We start from the raw sequence: 19231 nt of genomic DNA, 5'->3' as shown, positions 1-19231 counted from the left end.
GCAGCTGGAACTGCTCAGGTACCAGAGAAGCACATATTTCATGGAAGCAGTCGGTACTCCAGAAAGTTTCCTTTGCTCTTTCAAGTGTAAGAACAAAATAAGACGGGGTCTGTGTTTGTGGCCTATGGAGTTCATGCTTTTCGTGACTAATCCTGCAGCCTCAGGATTCAGACCTTCCTTTAATCCCTGTTTGTTTGTCATTCTGCCAGTCACTGTCACTCCAAAGATCCCACTGGAAGAGAACATAAACAGAGGTAATACTCTGAGCTTAATCATCTCAGGAGGTCTGCTTGTGAAGGCACAAGAACTTCTTCTCTCCCTTTTCTTCATTCCTTAGTGTGGTGAAGCTTTTGTGAAAGTGGAGCTGTGTCTGAACCTGGTTGCTGGCATTTTTATTTCCATTAGTAAATTCTTCAGTGTCTTTCTCTTCTGCTAACACCTCCTCTGACATCAAGACACTTTTGCAAGAGGTGACACCGCCACCAAACCTTATCTGCCACATTCCAAGACTCACAGGTGCAGCAGCACTTCCATCCTCAAGTGGTGGACCACATCCAGGTGATGGCTGAACGGTCGGACTCGATAGTTAGAAGGGTTTTCTGTAACCTGACTCTGACTTGCAGGCTGTTCTGAGTTTCTCTGGTTTGGTTTTTGTTAATCCTCAAGTGATTTCTTCCACCTGTCCCGAGGGAAATGTTAAATCCAATGTTCTCTTTTGTGTAACTGCACTGTGTTTCTGCAGCAGCAGAGCTGGTTTGCTTTGTGTTATCAAAAGTTCATAGATAATATTTATTTATTGTGAAATATCCCAGAGAGACACTCTGCAGGGGCTTCTGGAAGCACTTCATGGGTATAGCCTTGAATATACAGGGAAACATCAAGTAAAGCTGTGTATTTTTATGGCCAGCTGGCTCAGCTGGGGTTGCTGCAGAGACAAACTCTTCCCTCAGCCCCCAAAAACAAACAAGCAGAAGTTTTGGCAGCAGTTAAGCAAACAACAAACTCTCCTACAGAGACAGTGACAGTATTAAGGATCCAAATCGTGGAGTCAAGACTGCAGGTCCAGTGTCAGTGCTCCACATGGGAAGGGGGTTTCGGACAGGGCTCTTAGGACAGGACACATTCTTTTCATGCCACAAAACTCTTGTGGTAGTGCTAGAAAGTCATTTGGCGCTTCTGGAGTAAAAGGCAATTTCAGGCAATTCTTCAAGAAAAGATAAGGGAGAATGTGTAACTTGCCAGGGTTTGGTTTTTTTAAGGACCTAATAAATCAAAGCACACGAGTTCCAGCACATCCCAGAACCTAATGAGAACATCCTGTCATCAGATCTTTGCCCTGACGACCTGGGTGGTTTCTGTTGCTGATCCCTCACAATTGGGCAGTACCGGCAGTGCCACAAAAATGTTGCATGTACGCAATTTGTGTGGAAATCACTGGGAATTTTGTTGGAACTGTTTGGAATGTGCATTTGAACTAAATGATTCTTCTTTTCTTCGCTGGTTTTTCAAAAGACACACTTCAAAATAAGGCTCAGGAGGCAGTGACAGGATGGACTGGCCTAGTTTCCTTACTTTGGGAATAGCAGAATGGAATTTTTTAGTAGCTGCAGAACACGTCTTTCCCTGGGGACATTTTATACATTAACAAAGTCTTTGGAAAGGGACTTAGATTGATCTCAATTTCTTCCACACTGGTTTCTCATTAGTTTCATTTTGAATTAGTGAGGGTGTGGATCTTCCCTAGATACTTTTCCTTGCTATATATCCAGAAAAAGCCTAAATTATGCAATTGAGCAAGTGAACATATAGGAGGAACATAGATAGATAGATAGATGGATGAATGTAAGGTGTGTATACATGCATATTTAAGGAATGCTTCTATCACAAGCATAGAATTCAGCTCATGTATTTTACAATATAAAATAAGATGGTAAGAATCTCCCATGTGAGTGATGATGAGGGTTCTCTTTAGGTACACAGAGGGTTGGTTGATAACAGCATTGAAGAAATTAGATTTGGGCAGATCACACCTTTATTTAATAGCAGAGGTAGAACTGTAGTTCTGTTATTTTACAGTCACACTCTAGGACAAACACCTGCTGTAACCCAGAATAGCCATTTCTCATGGCACAAGAGCATGGGCTGATCTATTCCTACAGGTAAGATCGAGATGTAAGTGATGCAGGTGACTAGCAAATTAAAAAAAGGAAGAGGTAACAAACCAGCTAATTCCAGAATGAGATTAGGATGGATTAGTCTGTCTAGCTCAAATCCCCAAACAGCCAGACTGGTTCTGTGTGTTTCTTCACCATTGCCCCGTGTGTTATCTTTCTCCCAAGTAACAAGTGATCTGACAAGAGGAAATGGCCTCAAGATGCACCAGGAAAGGTTTAGGTTGGACATTAGGGAAAATTTCTTACAGAAAGAATTGTCCGGCCCTGACACAGGCTGTCCAGGACAGCAATGGATTTCTCATCTTTAGAGGGATTTAAAAGCTGTGTGGATGTGGCACATGGGGACATGGTTTAGTGGTGGCTCGGCAGTACTGGGGGAACAGTTAGGCTCAATGCACTTAGATCCCATATGTTCTGTGAAGTGCTTGGCCACAGGTGCAGACTGCATCCTCTGAAACAGCAGTGGGCAGTACCTGTAACCTGGGATTGAGCCTGGCTGTTTGCTCTGAAGTCACTGAAGTGCTGCATTATGGAAAACAGACAGGAGAACAGATAAACCCCTCACATGACATGGTATTTCATGGGCTGGGCACAGCACTTAGGGGGAGGACCCACTGCCTGACTTCCCAGCAAGCTATGGGAAGTTGGCGCCGTGGGCACTGTAGTGTGACAGCATTCCAGCAGGGTTTCCCTGGGATGCTGTGCTTGGCAGCTTTGCCAGCTGGAGTGATTTTTGGAATTGGAGTGGGTGTATGATTTTCCCACTGTTGTGCTGTCCTGGGGCTGGCATACTTGAGAGTGCCTGAAGACACAGGAAGGGCTGGTTTGTGGACTTGCAGCCTTGGCATTCATGAATTCCAGCACAGAGGAGAAGGGTTGGAAGTTTGCCGTCGTAGGGGAAAGTGCCCTGATACCATGTGCATGGAAAGCAAGACTGTTCTCTCCTCTCCATCCTGCATGGTGCTTGCTCTAGTTGGCTTCATAGGGCAGGGAGATCCCTGTTTGTTTTGGGAAGAATGGGGGAACAGGGGTGCTCCTGATTGTCACAGGGACACAGGAACCATAGCATGCAGCTCGCTGTGTGCACTGCAAGATGTTCCTCACTGATGTTCATTGCTCTGATGAGATTACTGGAGTACTGGTTTCGATTTGGGAAGAGTCAAGTATCCTACAGCTGTGACATTTTACCCATCAAAAATCTCTGGGCAGCGTGTTTTGTTTTAGTGCCTTGGATTTTATGCGAGGAGTAAGAACCATGATCAATTACAGACCCATGTGGTTGAATGAATTTTTTTATTGGTTTTCTGGTGATTGCTCCCAGCCCTACACCACAAGAATAATTTCTTCAGGGCTCCTGATGTATCTTATCCAGAGAAGTGGTAACTCTGCAGGTGAGGATGCTTTGTGGGAGGATGTTTCCGAAATGGAGCTAGAATTCCATTGATCGTATAATGGAACCACAGAATGGGCTGGGTTGGAAGAGACCTTAAAGACCACCCATTTCCAGCCCCCTGCCAGGGGCAGGAACACCCTTCCACCAGACCAGGTTACTCCAAGCCTCATCCAGCCTGTCCTTGAGCACTTGCAGGGATGAGACAGGAACTAGGACTGCACTGATGGCAGACTGTCCTTGCAGAGTCCCTCCTCGCTGGCCTCGGAGCACTGAGTTCCCTTCATGGCCACATTGAGCAGCAGCTGAACGAGACCCTGCGGCGCCGCCGCCACGCGGGAGACAACGACCACAACATCGAGGTGCTGCTGGGGGTGGACGACTCTGTTGTCCGATTCCACGGCAAAGAGCACGTCCAAAACTACCTCCTCACCCTCATGAACATCGTGAGTATCGTTTGGGAGCTCAAATGGCTCTTGGGGGCTCTTGTAGGAGCACCAGGTTTGGGAAGAATAGCAATGGGATCATTCTGCTGGGACTGCTGCTGGAGAAGGTTTTGTGGTTTTAAGATTTTCCTTTAATTCATATTTTTCACAGTAGTTTCCTTCCTAGGACAAATTCGAGGATATTTCCAATAATGAGGAAATAATTGAAAAATAGTAAGGGGAAAAAAGTAAACTTGATCCATTTCTAGTAATTCTGAGCTTCTCCCACACAACACAGTTCTGGAGAAAAACTGATTAAAGCATAAATACATAAAGGAAAAGAGGTTCTAAACTCTCAATGGCTCTCTGACAGCAGACCTTCTGGTAATACCAGTAGATCTGTCATAGAAACTGTGGGATCATAAGGTTTTCCAGGAAATAAAAACAATCTCTTAGGGATGAAGATGAGGGACTAATTATTTCCACAATGATTTTTTGAATATAGGAATGATTCTTAAATGTTTTACACTCTTTTATTCCTGGAATAATTTAAAAATTATTCCTTGGGTTTACAGAGCTTCTAAATTTGAAAATTTAGAATCTGAGCAGAAAAAAAATCATTCCTGTATGAATTTAACCCAACCAATGTGATGTTTTCCAGCACATCACTCAGAGAATCATCTCCTTTTTCCCACATACACCGTGGAACATCAACATTAAATCTCCGTTATACATTATTGCAGAATATTGTCATTTTGCTTTTAAAACCTTTGCAGTGAGCAGCAGGATTGATCCATGGCCCAGACCACTTCCATGTTTTTCACATGCCTGCGGCTCCATCTGCTGGGAGCGGCTGTGGGGCCGAAGGCTGACACCCTGCTGCCCAGAGCCATCCAGAGAATGGGATAAAATAGGGGTTAGGGGGAAATCGTGAAGACTTGAAGCTTAAGGTCAGCTACAGAGTCCTTTTCATCTCTAGAGAAGTCATTCCTGTGTCTAGAAAACGCCCCTTTTGTTGTCTATTGGCACAAGGAAAGTTGTGAACACTTATCCTAGCCCAGGTCTTTGTGGGAGCAATGCTTTTTCATTGATGGGGAGAAATAAGTCTTTGAGATGATTGCTTCACAGGACTGGCAGCCTGAGCTCTGTGCTCATTCTCTGTCCCACTGCCCTGCTGACACTGCTCTCAGCCTCAGGGATTTCAGGTTTAAACCGTGGGCTGAAATTCTCGTGCCAGGGCCTGCAGTCTGGACAGCTCTCAGCAACCTTTTTCCCTGCGGGGAAGTTCTGTTTAGCCTGACTGAAAAATAAAACAACACCTCTAACTCCTGCTGAAACCCACCAACCTCTGAACAGGGGTGTTTATTTCTCACCAGTTGCCCATAATATAATATTTATTTTGTTTTTAGGGGAATGAGGAGCTTCATTGAGGACCTACAGATGTTTCACACTCTGGTGCCAGGACATTTCTCACCTTCCCAGACACAGGGAAGGGCCTCAAGAAGGACAACTTTTGGCCCATCTGCATAATTCTGTTTTAATAACTTCCCTTCCACAAAGCCTCTTTTTAGTACAGAAGTGACCACAGAATTCTAACTGATCTTGAAAAAGTAGGGCAGCAGTATAAGTTGCTCCTAAAAAAAATACTCTTCAAAACAAGAAGCACTGGAAGTGCTCCAGGCCAGGTTGGACAAGGCTTGGAGCAACCTGGTCTAGAGGAAGGTGTTCCTGCCCATGGCAGAGGGGTGGAAGGGGATTCTTCCACCAGAATGGGATCTACCAGAAATCAGTCAGGGATTCTGTGATTTCCAGGGTTTGTACTTGAAGTCTTTTTCCCAATCCCCTTTTCTTTGAGCTCTCATCCATGAAACATGAGAGGAGGCTTGACATGTGCTTCCCAAAGTTCCATGTGAAAGGGGTATGTGATGACAGGAAGTGAATCAATACTTTCCACTGAGCAGAAATGTCCCGAGATTTGAATCCTCTTCTGAGGACTGTAGTGGTACAAGCCCTTGAAAAAACATCTCTGTGGCCTTGGAAGTTCCCTTGGTATCATCAGTGGGTTTTTTTTTCCTTTTTAATTTTTTCCTCTTTTTTTCCTCAGGTGAATGAAATTTACCACGACGAGTCCCTGGGTGTTCACATCAACGTCGTGCTGGTCCGGATGATCATGTTGGGGTATGCGAAGGTGAGCGAGCCTCTTCTCCACCCTCACCTCCTGGGCAGAAAATCCAACCTCTGCTGCACTGGCTGCCTCCAGGAGCTGCTGGGTCTAAAGTGTGGCTCTCTCAGTCCATCAGCCTGATCGAAAGGGGGAACCCCTCACGCAGCCTGGAGAACGTGTGCCGCTGGGCCTATCAGCAGCAGAAGTCAGACCCCAGCCACGCCGAGCACCACGACCATGCCATCTTCTTAACCAGGCAAGATTTTGGGCCCGCTGGTATGCAAGGTAATGCAGCTGACCTGGAGCAGAGCTCTGGGCTCGGTGTTTCTTGGCTGGCATCTGCCAGAAAAGAGGAAAAATTGGGAATTGCATTGTGAGCTCCCTGTCTTGTTCATTCCACAAGCTTTTTCAAAAGCAAGGAGACCTTGCCATGAGTCCTTGCCATTTATATTCAACCACAGATGGAATTTTTCTCTTGAGAGTTTTAAATAAATACTTCCTAGCTCTCTTCAAACTCCTGTGTGTGCAGGGATCATTGGGAACCTCAATGCACGTGGCATTCCACTCCCCTTTATTTTATTACATCTTTCATCACAGATTTCCATTTATAGACATCCCAGCCACTCTGACACCTGCATCCATCCTCTGGCCTCAGGGAACTAATGATAATGGGCAGAAAATCCCAAAGTTTGGGATGTGTCAGAGCTGGCACTTGTCAGGATGAGGAGCCCTGACCTTAGAGTGATGTTTGTTAGCTTTTTCTGAGGTAGTTTACTGGGGGTTCTCATTTAAAATCCATGTGCTGAGCACAAGACTCAGCCCTGATGTCTCTCTGTAGGATATGCTCCTGTGACGGGCATGTGCCACCCGGTCCGGAGCTGCACCCTCAACCATGAGGATGGGTTTTCATCAGCCTTTGTTGTTGCTCATGAGACTGGGCACGTGTAAGTACTGCTTTTACCATCAGATCACACCAAAATGCTGTGCTGCACCTCCTGCTTGCTCCAATGGTGTCGGATTTAATGGCTCTATGGAAGCTGTCCTGATTTTATTTCCAGCCCCCTGGGAACGCAGTAGTGGTTGAAGCAATGGACAGACAAGTGGGGGAAGAAAGGAAGGGGAGGCAGGGTGAACTTGTTTTCTCTGGGGTGAGGAAAAGGTCAGGAAGGGACCTGGGAGGTCCAGGCAGTGGAGACAGGAGCTGGTTTGAGTGTCCTTCACTGCCCTTTCCTCAACCGCCTGTGCTGGTGGGTCAGACTTGGTACCTCTTCCATAGCTTTTTCCTTACAGTTGTTTTTGCAGTAGCTCTGAGGGGGGTTCTTTGTTCCAGACTGGGCATGGAGCACGATGGGCAAGGGAACAGATGTGGGGACGAGACGGCGATGGGCAGTGTCATGGCCCCCTTGGTGCAGGCCGCCTTCCACCGCTACCACTGGTCCCGCTGCAGTGGCCAGGAGCTCAGGAGATACATCCAGTAAGGCCTCCCCTGTGCAGCCAGCCTCTGATCCCTCTTTTTTCAGACCCTTTCCCTTCAAATCTCTGTTAGAAAAGCTCCAACCCATGAAGGCTGTGTCCTCACATGGGGCTGTTCCATAGCCCATCTGCTCAGGATGAAAAGTCTGTGGAATGACCCCTCTAACTCCAGCAGGATTTGGAATAGGCCTCAGATTGTCATAGAATCCCAGACTGGTTTGGGTTGGAAGAGACATTAAAACTCATCTCATTACAAAGCCCCTGCCATGGACAGGGACACCTTCCACTAGACCAGGTTGCTCCAAGGAAGCCCCAGCCAACCTGGCCTTGGACAGTTCCAGGGATGGGGCAGGAATTAGGAGTATACATCTTCTCATGATATTTTTTTTCTGTGTCTCTTTCCATAGCTCTTATGACTGTCTTCTTGATGACCCCTTTGAGCATGACTGGCCCAAGCTTCCTGAGTTGCCAGGCATCAACTATTCCATGGACGAGCAGTGCCGTTTTGACTTCGGCGTGGGCTACAGGATGTGCACAGCAGTACGTCCAGACACCCAGGCAGAGGCACACAGCAAGGGACTGTGGCCTGACGGGAGAGCTGCAGCGCCACAATCATTGGAGAGAAGTTAATGGAGTGTTTAAAGAGATCTCTAAAGAGCAGAGGGATATTTATGGGGGAAACTCAGTCCTCTGGGTCCTGTGGAATAATGGGAAAATGAGTGGCAGCATGGTCCACGTGGCACAGACTGGTGAGAGCAATCCCAAGAAAGGAAAGGAAAACAAAATCTCATTTTTGTCCCACTTCTGGGTGTCTTCTTTCCTCTTTTCACTAGCCCAGGGCTGCAGGGGATGCAGGGAATAAGAACTGCCCTGAAGATGCCAGGCTCATTGGGGTATGTGAGATAGAATCTATGGAGTGGGTTGGATCCTCTTCCAAAAAGTAGAAATAAAATAAAAGCTACAAATAAAGTGTAAAAAAAAATACAAAACAGTTTGCTTATCCAAAAAGAATAAACAATCTCATGTTCTGCATTTGGTCTCTTCTTGTTTTTCAGTTCCGAACCTTTGATCCGTGCAAGCAGCTGTGGTGCAGCCATCCCGATAACCCCTACTTCTGCAAGACCAAGAAAGGACCTCCCCTCGATGGCACCGAGTGTGCCCCAGGAAAAGTGAGTCTGGCCTTTGCACTCTGTTTGTCTTGGGAAAACGACCAACAGTTACATCCATCTGGGCTGAAGGGCACAGAGGGGAGTGGGGAATTGCCTGGAGTTCCTGGGGTGAAGCGAGAACACGGGGAAAGCAGGAGCTGTGCTTTCCCACTGCGATATTCTGGGAGTTGTGTGAGGTTTGCTGTAGTGCATTTTGGGCAGAGATTCCAGCTGAGGTGAAACCTGTTCTGTGACCTCTTTGTTATGTTTTTTGGGTTCTGTCTCATCTGCAAAGTTTCTGTCAAGTGCCTTTAGGAATCCAGGGGAGCAGATGATGCTGTTACTGTGGGATGGCTGCTCAGAGCTCACTGTCCAGACACCCTGTGGCAAATGTTAGTGTAGGCTGAGGATTAGCGGCCAGTTTTTCCCTTTAATATCCCCATTAGTGGGTGTCCTGCTGCCAATCCATTTTCAGTTATAAAATTATACTCAGATGCCTGGGGTTTTTTTTTTTTTAGCAAATTCCCTTTATTTTGAAATACAGGAGACTCGCTTGTACAATCTGAATTTGCCCAGGCAGCAGCAAAATGTTGCTGTACAGTGTTTATAGTTTGATTTGGGGATTGTGTCTGTTCTCACCTGTTTCCTGCCCCAATTCCCTCAGTGGTGCTACAAGGGTCACTGCATGTGGAAGAACACCAACCAGTTGAAGCAGGATGGACACTGGGGACCCTGGACCAAGTTCGGCTCCTGCTCACGGACCTGTGGGACCGGGGTTCGCTTTCGCACGCGCCAGTGCAACAACCCAATGTAGGTGTGGGAATTGCACCCGCCTGGGTGTCCTCAGAGGGGCCACTTGCAATGGTATTTGGGTTTTGGGTGGACATTCTGTTCAGGCCCCTCGAAATGGGATCATTTTTGGAAAATTCAAGAATTCATAGTGTTACAGAATCCCAGATTGGTCTGGGTTGGCAGAGACCTTAAAGCCCATCCCATTCCACCTCCTGCCATGGGCAGGGACATTTTGCACTATCCCAGGTTTCTCCAAGCCCTGTCCAGCTTGGCCTTGGACACTTCCTGGGATGGGACAGCCACAGCTTCTCTGGGCAGCCTGTGCCAGGGCCTCATCACTCTCAGAGGGAACAACTTCTCCCTGATGAAAATCTCTGGAATGTTTTCTTCTCACAGGCCCATCAATGGAGGCGACGATTGCGCTGGGGTCAATTTTGAGTTCCAGCTGTGCAGCACCGAGGAGTGTCCGAAGCACTTTGAGGACTTCAGGGCACAGCAGTGCCAGCAGCGCAATTCCCACTTCGAGTTCCAGGGCAGCCGACACCATTGGCTGCCCTACGAGCATCCTGACCGTGCGTCCTGCTCTGGGCCTTTAGTGACACTTGAAAGGGTTTGAAGCCATTCCCCTTGGCCTGGATATCTCAGGGACAGGCCCAGAACTCCCAGAAAAGCAAATAAGTTGGTTCCCACCCCATCCATCTATCCGTTTTCTCTGAAAATTAATAGGTTTGCCTTAAATCCAGATTTTAATACCCAAATTCCCTGCTCTAACTCAAATTTTTCCATTTTAGCACCAAACAATCAATTGCTCTCTTATTTATCCCTAAATTTCACAGTTTTGACGCTAAATTAACACATTATATGTAAAAAATAGCAAACTTGCCCTAAATCCCTGATTTTAACCTGCATTTTCTCTACTCTGACCCAAATTTGCCCTTTTTACCACCAGATTCCCAACCTTCCCCCCAAACTTGCCCCTTTATTCCTAATTTACTCCGAAGTTGCAGAATTATGTCTCAAAATCAGAGCTCTTGCCCTAATTCCTCCATTTTCACCCAAAATCACCTATTTCCCCCCAAGCCTCCAGTTTAGCCCTACAGTGCACCTTTAGGACTTCAAATTGCTTTTTTATCCCTAAAATGGATACTTTTTACCTCAAATGGCTACACTGTGTTTCAAATAGACCAGCTTTGCCCTAAATCCCCACGTTTCTGCCCAAACATCCCCATTTTCCCCCAAAATGCCCCTTTTCCCCACAAAATTCCCCACAATCCACACGTTCCTTCCCAAACCACATTATTCCACTGCTCGGCCCCCATCCTCACCCCCAAACCTGCCTGTCCCTTCTCACTCCTCGCTCCATGGATGGGATAGTTGTTGGGAACACACCTGCACCACCATCCTCCATGCAGCCCTTTCTTTTCCCTGGCTCCACAGCTCCCAAGAGATGTCACCTGTACTGCCAGTCCCGAGAAACGGGGGATGTGGCTCATATGAAGCAGCCGGTGCACGACGGGACTCGCTGCTCCTACAGGGATCCCTACAGCATCTGTGTCCGTGGGGAATGCGTGGTGAGTGGCACCTGCTCCGGGGACAACTCGTGGGAACAGCTCACAGGCAGAGAGAGACTTGGCAGATGTCTCTAAATTCCATATTTGCAGCATTGTATTCCTCTGATTCCTTGAGATTTAAATTAAATGAGAGAACGGCACAGACCTGTTCCAGGGAAATGCTTCTCTTGTCTTCCATTCACTGTTTCTTATCATAGAATCCCAGACTGATTTTGGGCTGAAAGGGACCTTTAAGACCATCAATTCCACCCTCTTGCTATTTCCTTCCACTAGCCCAGGTTGTTCCAAGTCCCATCCAACCTGGCCTTGAACACTTCCAGGGATGGGACAGCCGCAGCTTCTCAGGGCAACCTGTGCCAACCTGTTACAGGAAAGAATTCCCTCCTAATATCCAATCTTGCCCTTTTTTCTGCAGAAAGTGGGCTGTGACAAGGAAATTGGCTCCAGCAAGGCTGAGGACAAGTGTGGGGTCTGTGGCGGGGACGACTCCCACTGCCGGACCGTGAAGGGGACCTACACCCGCACTCCCAAAAAGCTCGGTAGGAATAACAGCTGCCTGCAGCTGGCTGGAACTTCTGCTGCCTCTGGGGTTTGTGTGACACTCACAGACACGAGATAATGCCATTATCATTCAAACCTTGGGAATAATGGATGTAGCACCATCCCATGAGGCCCATCTCTCAGCCTGTTCAGGACAGGCTGCTGTCCATCGGCCCCTGATTGTGGATGGATATGGAAGTGATGGAGGTGTTCAGGGAATGCTGATAGATTTTCCCTAGCCTGGGTAACCTGGTCATTAAGAAGGCTAATTGACCCATTTCTACAGGGAAACATGTAAGCAAGAGGTGCTCAAAAAGAATTCAAGTCTCTAAAAAACAGTTTCTGCAAGTACCCAACCTAAAATCTGGCCCAGATTGTCTGACTTCCATGGACTGGTCGTCTTGCCCAGATGTGTCCAAACCTCTTGTAAATGCATTTGTCTATGATGCAATTTATATTTTTCGCTTGTAAAGAGCATTTGGGTGACACCCAATCAGTGGAATGACCAGACTTGGCTCTCAGGACACTAATTTCAGGTGTTCTGTTTAAGGGAAGACTAGAGGAGCTCAGAGTGTTTCCCTTCCTGGGACAAAGGAGGCTCAAAACATTCTGGGTAACTGCAACGGCTTGTAGGGAGAGAGGCACCCATGGGAATGGCAGTTCCTATCTTCCTGTAGACACGGACAGGTAATGCTAAACCAGGCAAAATCTTGATGCTCCCTGTGCTCTAAAGGTGATGGAAGAAAAGACTGGAAATGCTGCTGGGCACAGGCACTGCTCAGCCAGGACTCTGATCTTCCCTGTTCCCAGCTCTTCTGTTCCTTCACTTGAATTTTCTCAGGAGCTGTGTATGTCAGGGGCAGGACAGAGTGCCAGTACATCCAGTAGTCCCAGAATCCAGTGATTTTGCTTAATTAAATCTGCAGTTGTTAAAAAGAAAATAACAGGAATATGAAAATGCCATGCACTCAGAGAACTTAGGGGGCTCTTGATTAAATCTCGATCTGTGACCCATCCCTAGAAGGTATTCTAGTCTTCCTAATGGCAGTGCTTCCTTAATTTTACTCCAATTGTGATTTTCACTGGTAAGTAACTGAAATTGCAGCTCAGAACACTTTTCTTTGGGAACAACTTTTTACTTTCACTGCAGACACGACCATCTGAAAGGGCAATCAGTAAGTTCCAATCCAACAACCTGGGAAAGTAGTGAGAAAGACTTGTGCTTGTGTCCTCATGTGCTGAGGAACACAGGAAACATCTCTGTGCCTGAATTGTTGATAGATCCTGCTTGGAGCAGCACGGCCATAAATATTAAACTGATCCCAGGTGGAAAGTGGCAAATCCATCTGTAACTGGTGTCCCTTCTCTCCCTGAAAGAGAAGAGCCCAGGGAGGGCCTGTCCCACCCATTACAAACTGATTGGCTCCATGCCTCCTGGCCCTGCTCATCCATGGCTGCTGGATGCCCTCTCCTGCAAGCAGAGCTGGGCGTGCCCTGTGCTCCTGACCATGGCTGTTCCTTTCTCTTTCCCTCCCTGCTGCCTCCACTGACCCTGCACATGCCAAAGGCTACCTTAAGATGTTTGATATCCCTCCCGGGGCTCGACATGTGTTTATCCAAGAAGACGAGGCCTCTCCTCACTTTCTTGGTAAGTGTTTTTCTGCTCAAGTTTGGTATGAGTGAAATGTGGGCTTTACAAATTGCCTGCTCAGGGCTTAGTCCTGCAGTCCTACAGCTCACCAAACAAACATCTCCTCATGTGAATTCTCCAAAACATTAAACTGACCCAAATTTTCATGTGTACTAACCAAGGATTGTGATGACTCACATGAAAGTGAGAGCTGCCAGGATGAATCTAATTCGATATCTTTTAATTATTCCTACGGTGCATTGCAAAAAGCTGTACAGAAGAGCAGTGGGTGTTGGAACTGAATGATCTTTAGGGTCCCTTCCAATCCAAACCATTCTGTGATTCCAGCTCTTAATGAATTGGCTTCTAATTGAAACATCATCATGGTCATCATCATAGTCTCTGCTGTACCTGGCTGTTGAGGTGTGCTGTGGAAGCCCAAACCCAGGCAGTTCCACAGGGCTCCTATTCCTCAGCTCTTCACTTACAGATTTTAGCATCAGTTATGGATTTTAGCATCTGGGACACACCTGTGTGCACAGAGCAAAGTAAAATGTGATGAAAATCTGTTATTTTCATAATCTGATGGAAATACCCCTCCCCGTGCCACCCCGATTGCTGCCAGTGCGGGGGAGGCACGACAGGCTCTGCTCTCACTCCTCCCAGCAATCAAGAACCAGGCTACAGGACACTACATCCTGAATGGGAAAGGGGAGGAGGCCAGATCCCGATCCTTCATCGATCTGGGCGTGCAGTGGGAGTACAGCATCGAGGACAACACGGAAACGCTGCACACAGACGGGCCCCTGCATGATGCCGTGGTGGTGCTGGTGGGTGACGCGTTGAGCTCAGCTTTAGGGACTATCCCTTGGTGTCTGCACTTAGCAGAGGAATCAATACCAGTGCTGGGTTTGTGTTTGCTTATTCATAGATCATTCCTCGAGAGAATGACACCAGATCCAGCCTGACCTACAGATACATCATCCACGAGGATTCGGTGCCGACCATCCACAGCAACAATGTGCTGCGGGAGGACACGGACACCTTCGAGTGGGCCTTGAAGAGCTGGTCCCAGTGCTCCAAACCCTGCGGCGGAGGTGAGCCAGGGATGAGGCACCTGTAACAAGGGACAAGTTGCCAAGAAACTGGAGGAAGGGAATGATTTAGATTCTTGGTTTCCCTTTTTTAACAGCGGTTTGTTATTTTAGGGCTCAGGTTTAAAATACCTGAAGTGCATGATTGTTCCCACGTGTCACACTTCCAGCCCAGGAAGAAAAAGGCTTCTTTTGGTGTTTAAATTCAGACCCCAAAGCTACTTTGGATGCCCAAACTCAGGATGCTCCTGATCATTCCCTGTACTCATGGCCCGTCCATGGCTCTTAAGCAAATAATGGGGAATGCAAATAGCAAAATACCTGTCCTGTAAACCCATTTACTAGGCCAGAAAACCCTATTTAAGCCAAACATTCTAACAAGGATCTGATTCTTCTGATTCCTCTGACATGTTTCCCAGGGTTCCAGTACACCAAGTACGGGTGCCGCAGGAAGAGTGACAACAAGATGGTTCATCGAAGCTTCTGCGAAGGCAGCAAAAAGCCAAAGCCCATCCGTAGGATGTGCAACCTGCAGGAGTGCACAGAGCCCCTGTGAGTGTGGCTGGGCACGGAGAGCAAGGATTGCTCCTTCAGACAGGGTAGCCACAGCCAGATTGGGTGGGATGAATTTGAGGGCATGCTGACAGCTTTCCAGCCTGCAGTTCCTGCATATGGAGGGGAGTTTCTACCTGTGTAAGCATGGATACTAATGGTGGTTGTAGTGTTTGTGTGTATACATATATATATATATATATATATACGTATATAAAAAATCATGGAATAGATTGGGTTGGGAGGCACCTTAAAGCTCATCTCTTTCCAGCCCCCTGCCATGGGAAGGGAGTTTTTCCACTAGTTGAGCTTGCTCCAGGGATGAGGCAGCCACAGCAGGACAAAAGCGTGAACAGATGATGATGTCTGATTCCATTTCCCTTCCCAGCTGGGCAGCAGATGAGTGGGAACACTGCACCAAAACATGTGGGAATTCTGGCTACCAGCTCCGCACGGTGCGCTGCATCCAGCCTCTTGCAGACGGCACCAACCGCTCCGTCCACGCCAAGTTCTGCAGCGGGGATCGCCCCGAGAGCCGACGGTCCTGCAACCGGACGCCGTGCCCCGCGCCGTGGAAAGCCGGGCCCTGGTCCCAGGTGGGCAGCGGAGGGTGGGGAAGCCATGGCTGGCACATGGGAATTTCTGCCTAGGGCTGTGACACAGGATGCCCTGACCTGCACCCTCTGTGTATGACAGTGCTCGGTGACCTGCGGGGAGGGGACGGAGAGCCGGCAGGTGCTGTGCCGCGCTGGGGATCGGTGCGAGGGAGAACGGCCGGAATCCGTGAGGGCTTGTAAATTCGCTCCGTGTGATGGTAAGAGAACGGCAGGAATGGCTGCAGGGGTGGGCATGACTCCTCCCTGGAGAGCACCGTGCTGGCAGAGGGGTCGCACACAGAGTGCAGCTTTTCTCTTGCATTCGGTCCAGCAGTCTCAGGATGTCACAGCTCCCCACGCCGGGGTCTGTCCTGTGCATGTGCGCAAACAGGGTTTAACCACATTGGCCCAAGTCGTGTTGCTATAGACTGGGGCTGGAGGTGAAGGTCAATCCAAAACAAACCCTGCTTGTCCTCCAAATCCCAGGGTAAGTTCTGCAAGCTGCCAAGTGAGGGAATAAAAATACATAAACATGGAACCAAGAGCATTAATGAGGTTCCTGGGAATCCATGACATTGTTTCCATAGAATTTTAAACAGGTTTTGAAGCTTTTTATGACAACAACGGATGTCTTCCTTTGGATTATTCACTCTGTAGGATTTGGGTTTTTTTGGGGTTTTAACTCCCTCGTGGTGACTCTTGACACTGCTCAGGAGCTGATAGGAAAAGCAGTCAGAGCTCCTGGCTGGTGCAGGTGTTTTCCCCAAGACCGGACAGCTGGGATCCGCTTTGGGTCCTTATGGAACCTGCTGGAAGTAGAGAAGCATAACCCCAAACCTCCACACTGTGGGTGGAGTCGTGGAATCTAAACCAGCACAAATGGATACTCCAAAATGAACCATGAGAGGACAGGACCAAATAAGGGCCACTGTCACTATGGTAAGGCAAAAGGAATTGTAGCTACAGCCCAGAGTTCCATGCTGAGGCTGGAATATCCTCACAGTGCCTCATGGAGCATGGGTATTCCCATGCAGAGCTTCTGCTTTTGCACCAGGTTTGTCAGGAGCCAGCAAGGGTTCTGAGGACGCTCAGCAGGATCAGGACAATTACATGTCTATATTCCATAGAATTTGGTATTTGTAACCCTCATCCCCAGCCCTGCTGGTGTCCTTGTGGGGTATTTTACTGAGTTCCTTGAGCCTGAGCTGATTTTTACCCGGCCTGAGCTCAGGCTCCAGCTGATATTTTAAAGCAGGAGAAGGCAGTGGCTGGATACACTTCTGGCCCACGGTGAGGCAGCCCCTTTGCCCACGTGAGGAAATCTTTCCCTGCAGAAAGCTGATTTTGGTTCAAAGCTTCCAGAAGAGCTTCTGGAAATTGTTTTTCTTGAGGAAAGGGATGCAAATCCCTGCCTTCAGGGCAACTCGGGTGTGACCCACTGTTACAGCTCTCCATCAGTTCTACAGTTCTATTTGGTCCCTGCAAAACACCAAACTTAAGCTGGACAAAACTTCACCTGACTATTTTTTTTTCAGGCATCTCTGAGGGTTATTGCTTGGGATTTAATTTCTGGGAGGGACAATTGCTTTGGCTTTAATGCTGCTGATGGATGATGTCCTCTCAGGCTGTAAGGGAAGGGATTTGGGGAGGGTAGGACATAGCCAGTGTGTGAGGGAGCTCTGGGAGGTTGGCACTGGGAATTGCTGTCTGTGCTCCTCTGAAAATGCAATGTGCTGTTTCCCAAGTGCCCATCATTGGGTTCCCATCCCCGGGACATTTGTTTTACAGACGAGCCCTGCCTGGGAGACAAATCCATCTTCTGCCAGATGGAAGTGCTGGCCCGATACTGCTCCATCCCTGGCTACCACAAGCTGTGCTGCGAGTCCTGCAGCCGGCGAAGCAGCAGCTTCCCGCCACCCGGAGGGGCTGGGACTGACAGGGATGCAGCGCTGGATCCGGGCAACCTGCCGAGGGCTCCGACGGTGCCCACGCCCGCGGTGCCCACCCAGGCTCAGTTCCTGCCTGGGAGCAGCTCTCCAAGCCGGCTGCCTTTGGAAGCACAGCAGGCTGAGCGGCGCATCCCGCCACCCAGCCCCGAGCCCAGAGGTGCCAGCGTCCCGCACTGGAGAGTTCCTGTGGCTGGGAAGACTCCACGGCTGTTGGCTTTCCTGCACCAGTCCCCTGCCAACAGCAGCAGCCTCAGCTCTGGTAGTGCCCCGGCACTGGCCACAGCTCTGCCTCCGGTGCCAGCAGAGAAGATGGCAGCGGGGGCTCCTGCGCCAGCCAGGACCTCCGGGAAGGGTGAGGGGCGCACAGGGAAGCGATGGCCTCCGAGGGCTGCCCCTGTGGAACGATGAGCAGGAAGGCTTGTGCAGGACAGCCATGGAAAGAAAGGGGCTGTTTGGCACTCTGTGTGTGACTCCCTGACCTCTGGACACTGCGGAGCGCGCTGCATGCCCCGGGCAGGGCACTGCAGGGCACAGGTTGTCCCCTGTAAATACAAAGGACAAGAAGTGCTGGTTCACTTTCTGGTGCTCCTGGACCCCTCCCACCCCTCATTCCCTGGCCAGCTGGGACACGCAGAAGAAACACTAAAGGAACCCTCCTGGCAGTGAGTGGGAGTCACTGAGGGCTCCGTCCAGCTCTGGGCCCAAAAGTTAGCCCTAACCTCAGCAGCCATGTGGCTTTGGGCTCCGAACACCCCACTGTAGGAAATATCCCACTGCAGGCAGGACCAGGCATGGATACTCAATGAAACACTTGCCACAGACCGAATGAACCCTCAGGACTCGTGTCTCCCTGGAAACAGACGAGCACCATTGCAGCTGTTGGGTAAATGCAGGAAATCAGCGTTATTGTCAGAGTTTTGTGCTGTCCCACAACTGTTTACCTGTATTGCTCCAGTGCCAGGTGCTGGCCGTAAGTTCTGCCCTGTGAGCATTCCAAGGGCTGGTGTTTAAAGCAGTTTCAAGGTGGATTTCAAGGTGTGAGAGATACTTATATTTCTGGCGTGGATCAACTCCAAACCTCCCCACCCACCATGCATCCGACTGCAATAACTAATTTATGTCCATCCTCACCTTGTCCCAGCCCAGCTGGCCGTGCTCCTTCCAGCACGGCGCTGTAAAGTACTTGTGTATAGGAGTGAGAGCTACAGATATTTATTAAAAGTGGGTTTCTTGACAGTATTTTGTGTACTAAATATTTACACTGAGGGCAGGTGACTCTTCCTTTTGCCAAGATCAGATCAGGAGATGCAATTAGATGCTGTGTCATATGGATATCGAAGCTGCTCAAGTGCTGTGGAGAAATTGTTACTCTTATTCTTTAAGAAAAGGTTTTTTATCACAGGTCTCTCTCTCATTTCTCAGTGGTCATCGAAGTTTCACGTGCAATTGCTGCTCCCCTGAAAGAAGTGCTCCCCAGGATGGAGCCACTGAATGCTGTGAGGGGATGGGGCCCCAAAGATGCAATTCTGGCAACATCCTGGCGACCCTGTGGGGTCCCTCGGGGGAAATAAAGGTGGCACTGGCCATCAGCAGAGGTTTCAGATGTGACAATAAAACACACCTTGGACATCCCGAGGCTGTCCCTGCTTTGATTCATGTGGCAGCATCTGGTTCTGGCATTTTTAAGTTTCCTCTTTTTCAGTCATTTCTGTCCCAGGCAGGAGTTTCCCCGA

At 48.7% G+C, this 19231-nt stretch overlaps 1 protein-coding gene and 1 long non-coding RNA gene across 3 annotated transcripts in view; one reads left to right on the top strand and one right to left on the bottom strand.

Annotated features, from left to right (window-relative positions):
- ADAMTS3 (ADAM metallopeptidase with thrombospondin type 1 motif 3) overlaps window positions 1–18737 on the top strand; it is a 56510-nt gene extending 37773 nt beyond the window's left edge. For both annotated transcript variants that reach the window (XM_021529550.3, XM_085578408.1), the window contains 18 exons: window positions 3811–4010; window positions 6094–6177; window positions 6282–6438; window positions 6992–7097; window positions 7484–7627; window positions 8034–8166; window positions 8682–8795; window positions 9439–9584; window positions 9963–10138; window positions 11004–11137; window positions 11553–11676; window positions 13245–13325; window positions 13974–14137; window positions 14239–14404; window positions 14821–14953; window positions 15342–15549; window positions 15650–15767; window positions 17338–18737. In XM_021529550.3, the coding sequence (XP_021385225.3) occupies window positions 3811–4010; window positions 6094–6177; window positions 6282–6438; window positions 6992–7097; window positions 7484–7627; window positions 8034–8166; window positions 8682–8795; window positions 9439–9584; window positions 9963–10138; window positions 11004–11137; window positions 11553–11676; window positions 13245–13325; window positions 13974–14137; window positions 14239–14404; window positions 14821–14953; window positions 15342–15549; window positions 15650–15767; window positions 17338–17906 (2957 nt within the window). In that variant the 3' untranslated portion in view covers window positions 17907–18737. The remainder of the gene's footprint in view (window positions 1–3810; window positions 4011–6093; window positions 6178–6281; window positions 6439–6991; window positions 7098–7483; window positions 7628–8033; window positions 8167–8681; window positions 8796–9438; window positions 9585–9962; window positions 10139–11003; window positions 11138–11552; window positions 11677–13244; window positions 13326–13973; window positions 14138–14238; window positions 14405–14820; window positions 14954–15341; window positions 15550–15649; window positions 15768–17337) is intronic.
- LOC146767718 (uncharacterized) overlaps window positions 1–19231 on the bottom strand; it is a 32696-nt gene that overhangs the window by 12915 nt on the left and 550 nt on the right. Inside the window, exon 2 of the long non-coding RNA XR_014954950.1 lies at window positions 1–19231. This exon is cut by the window's left edge and continues 12915 nt beyond it. This is a non-coding gene — a long non-coding RNA (uncharacterized LOC146767718).

This window comes from Lonchura striata, chromosome 4, assembly GCF_050655825.1.
Source record: "Lonchura striata isolate lonStrDom1 chromosome 4, ASM5065582v1, whole genome shotgun sequence".
NCBI lineage: Eukaryota > Metazoa > Chordata > Aves > Passeriformes > Estrildidae > Lonchura > Lonchura striata.
This window is presented reverse-complemented; position numbering and strand designations above follow the sequence as displayed.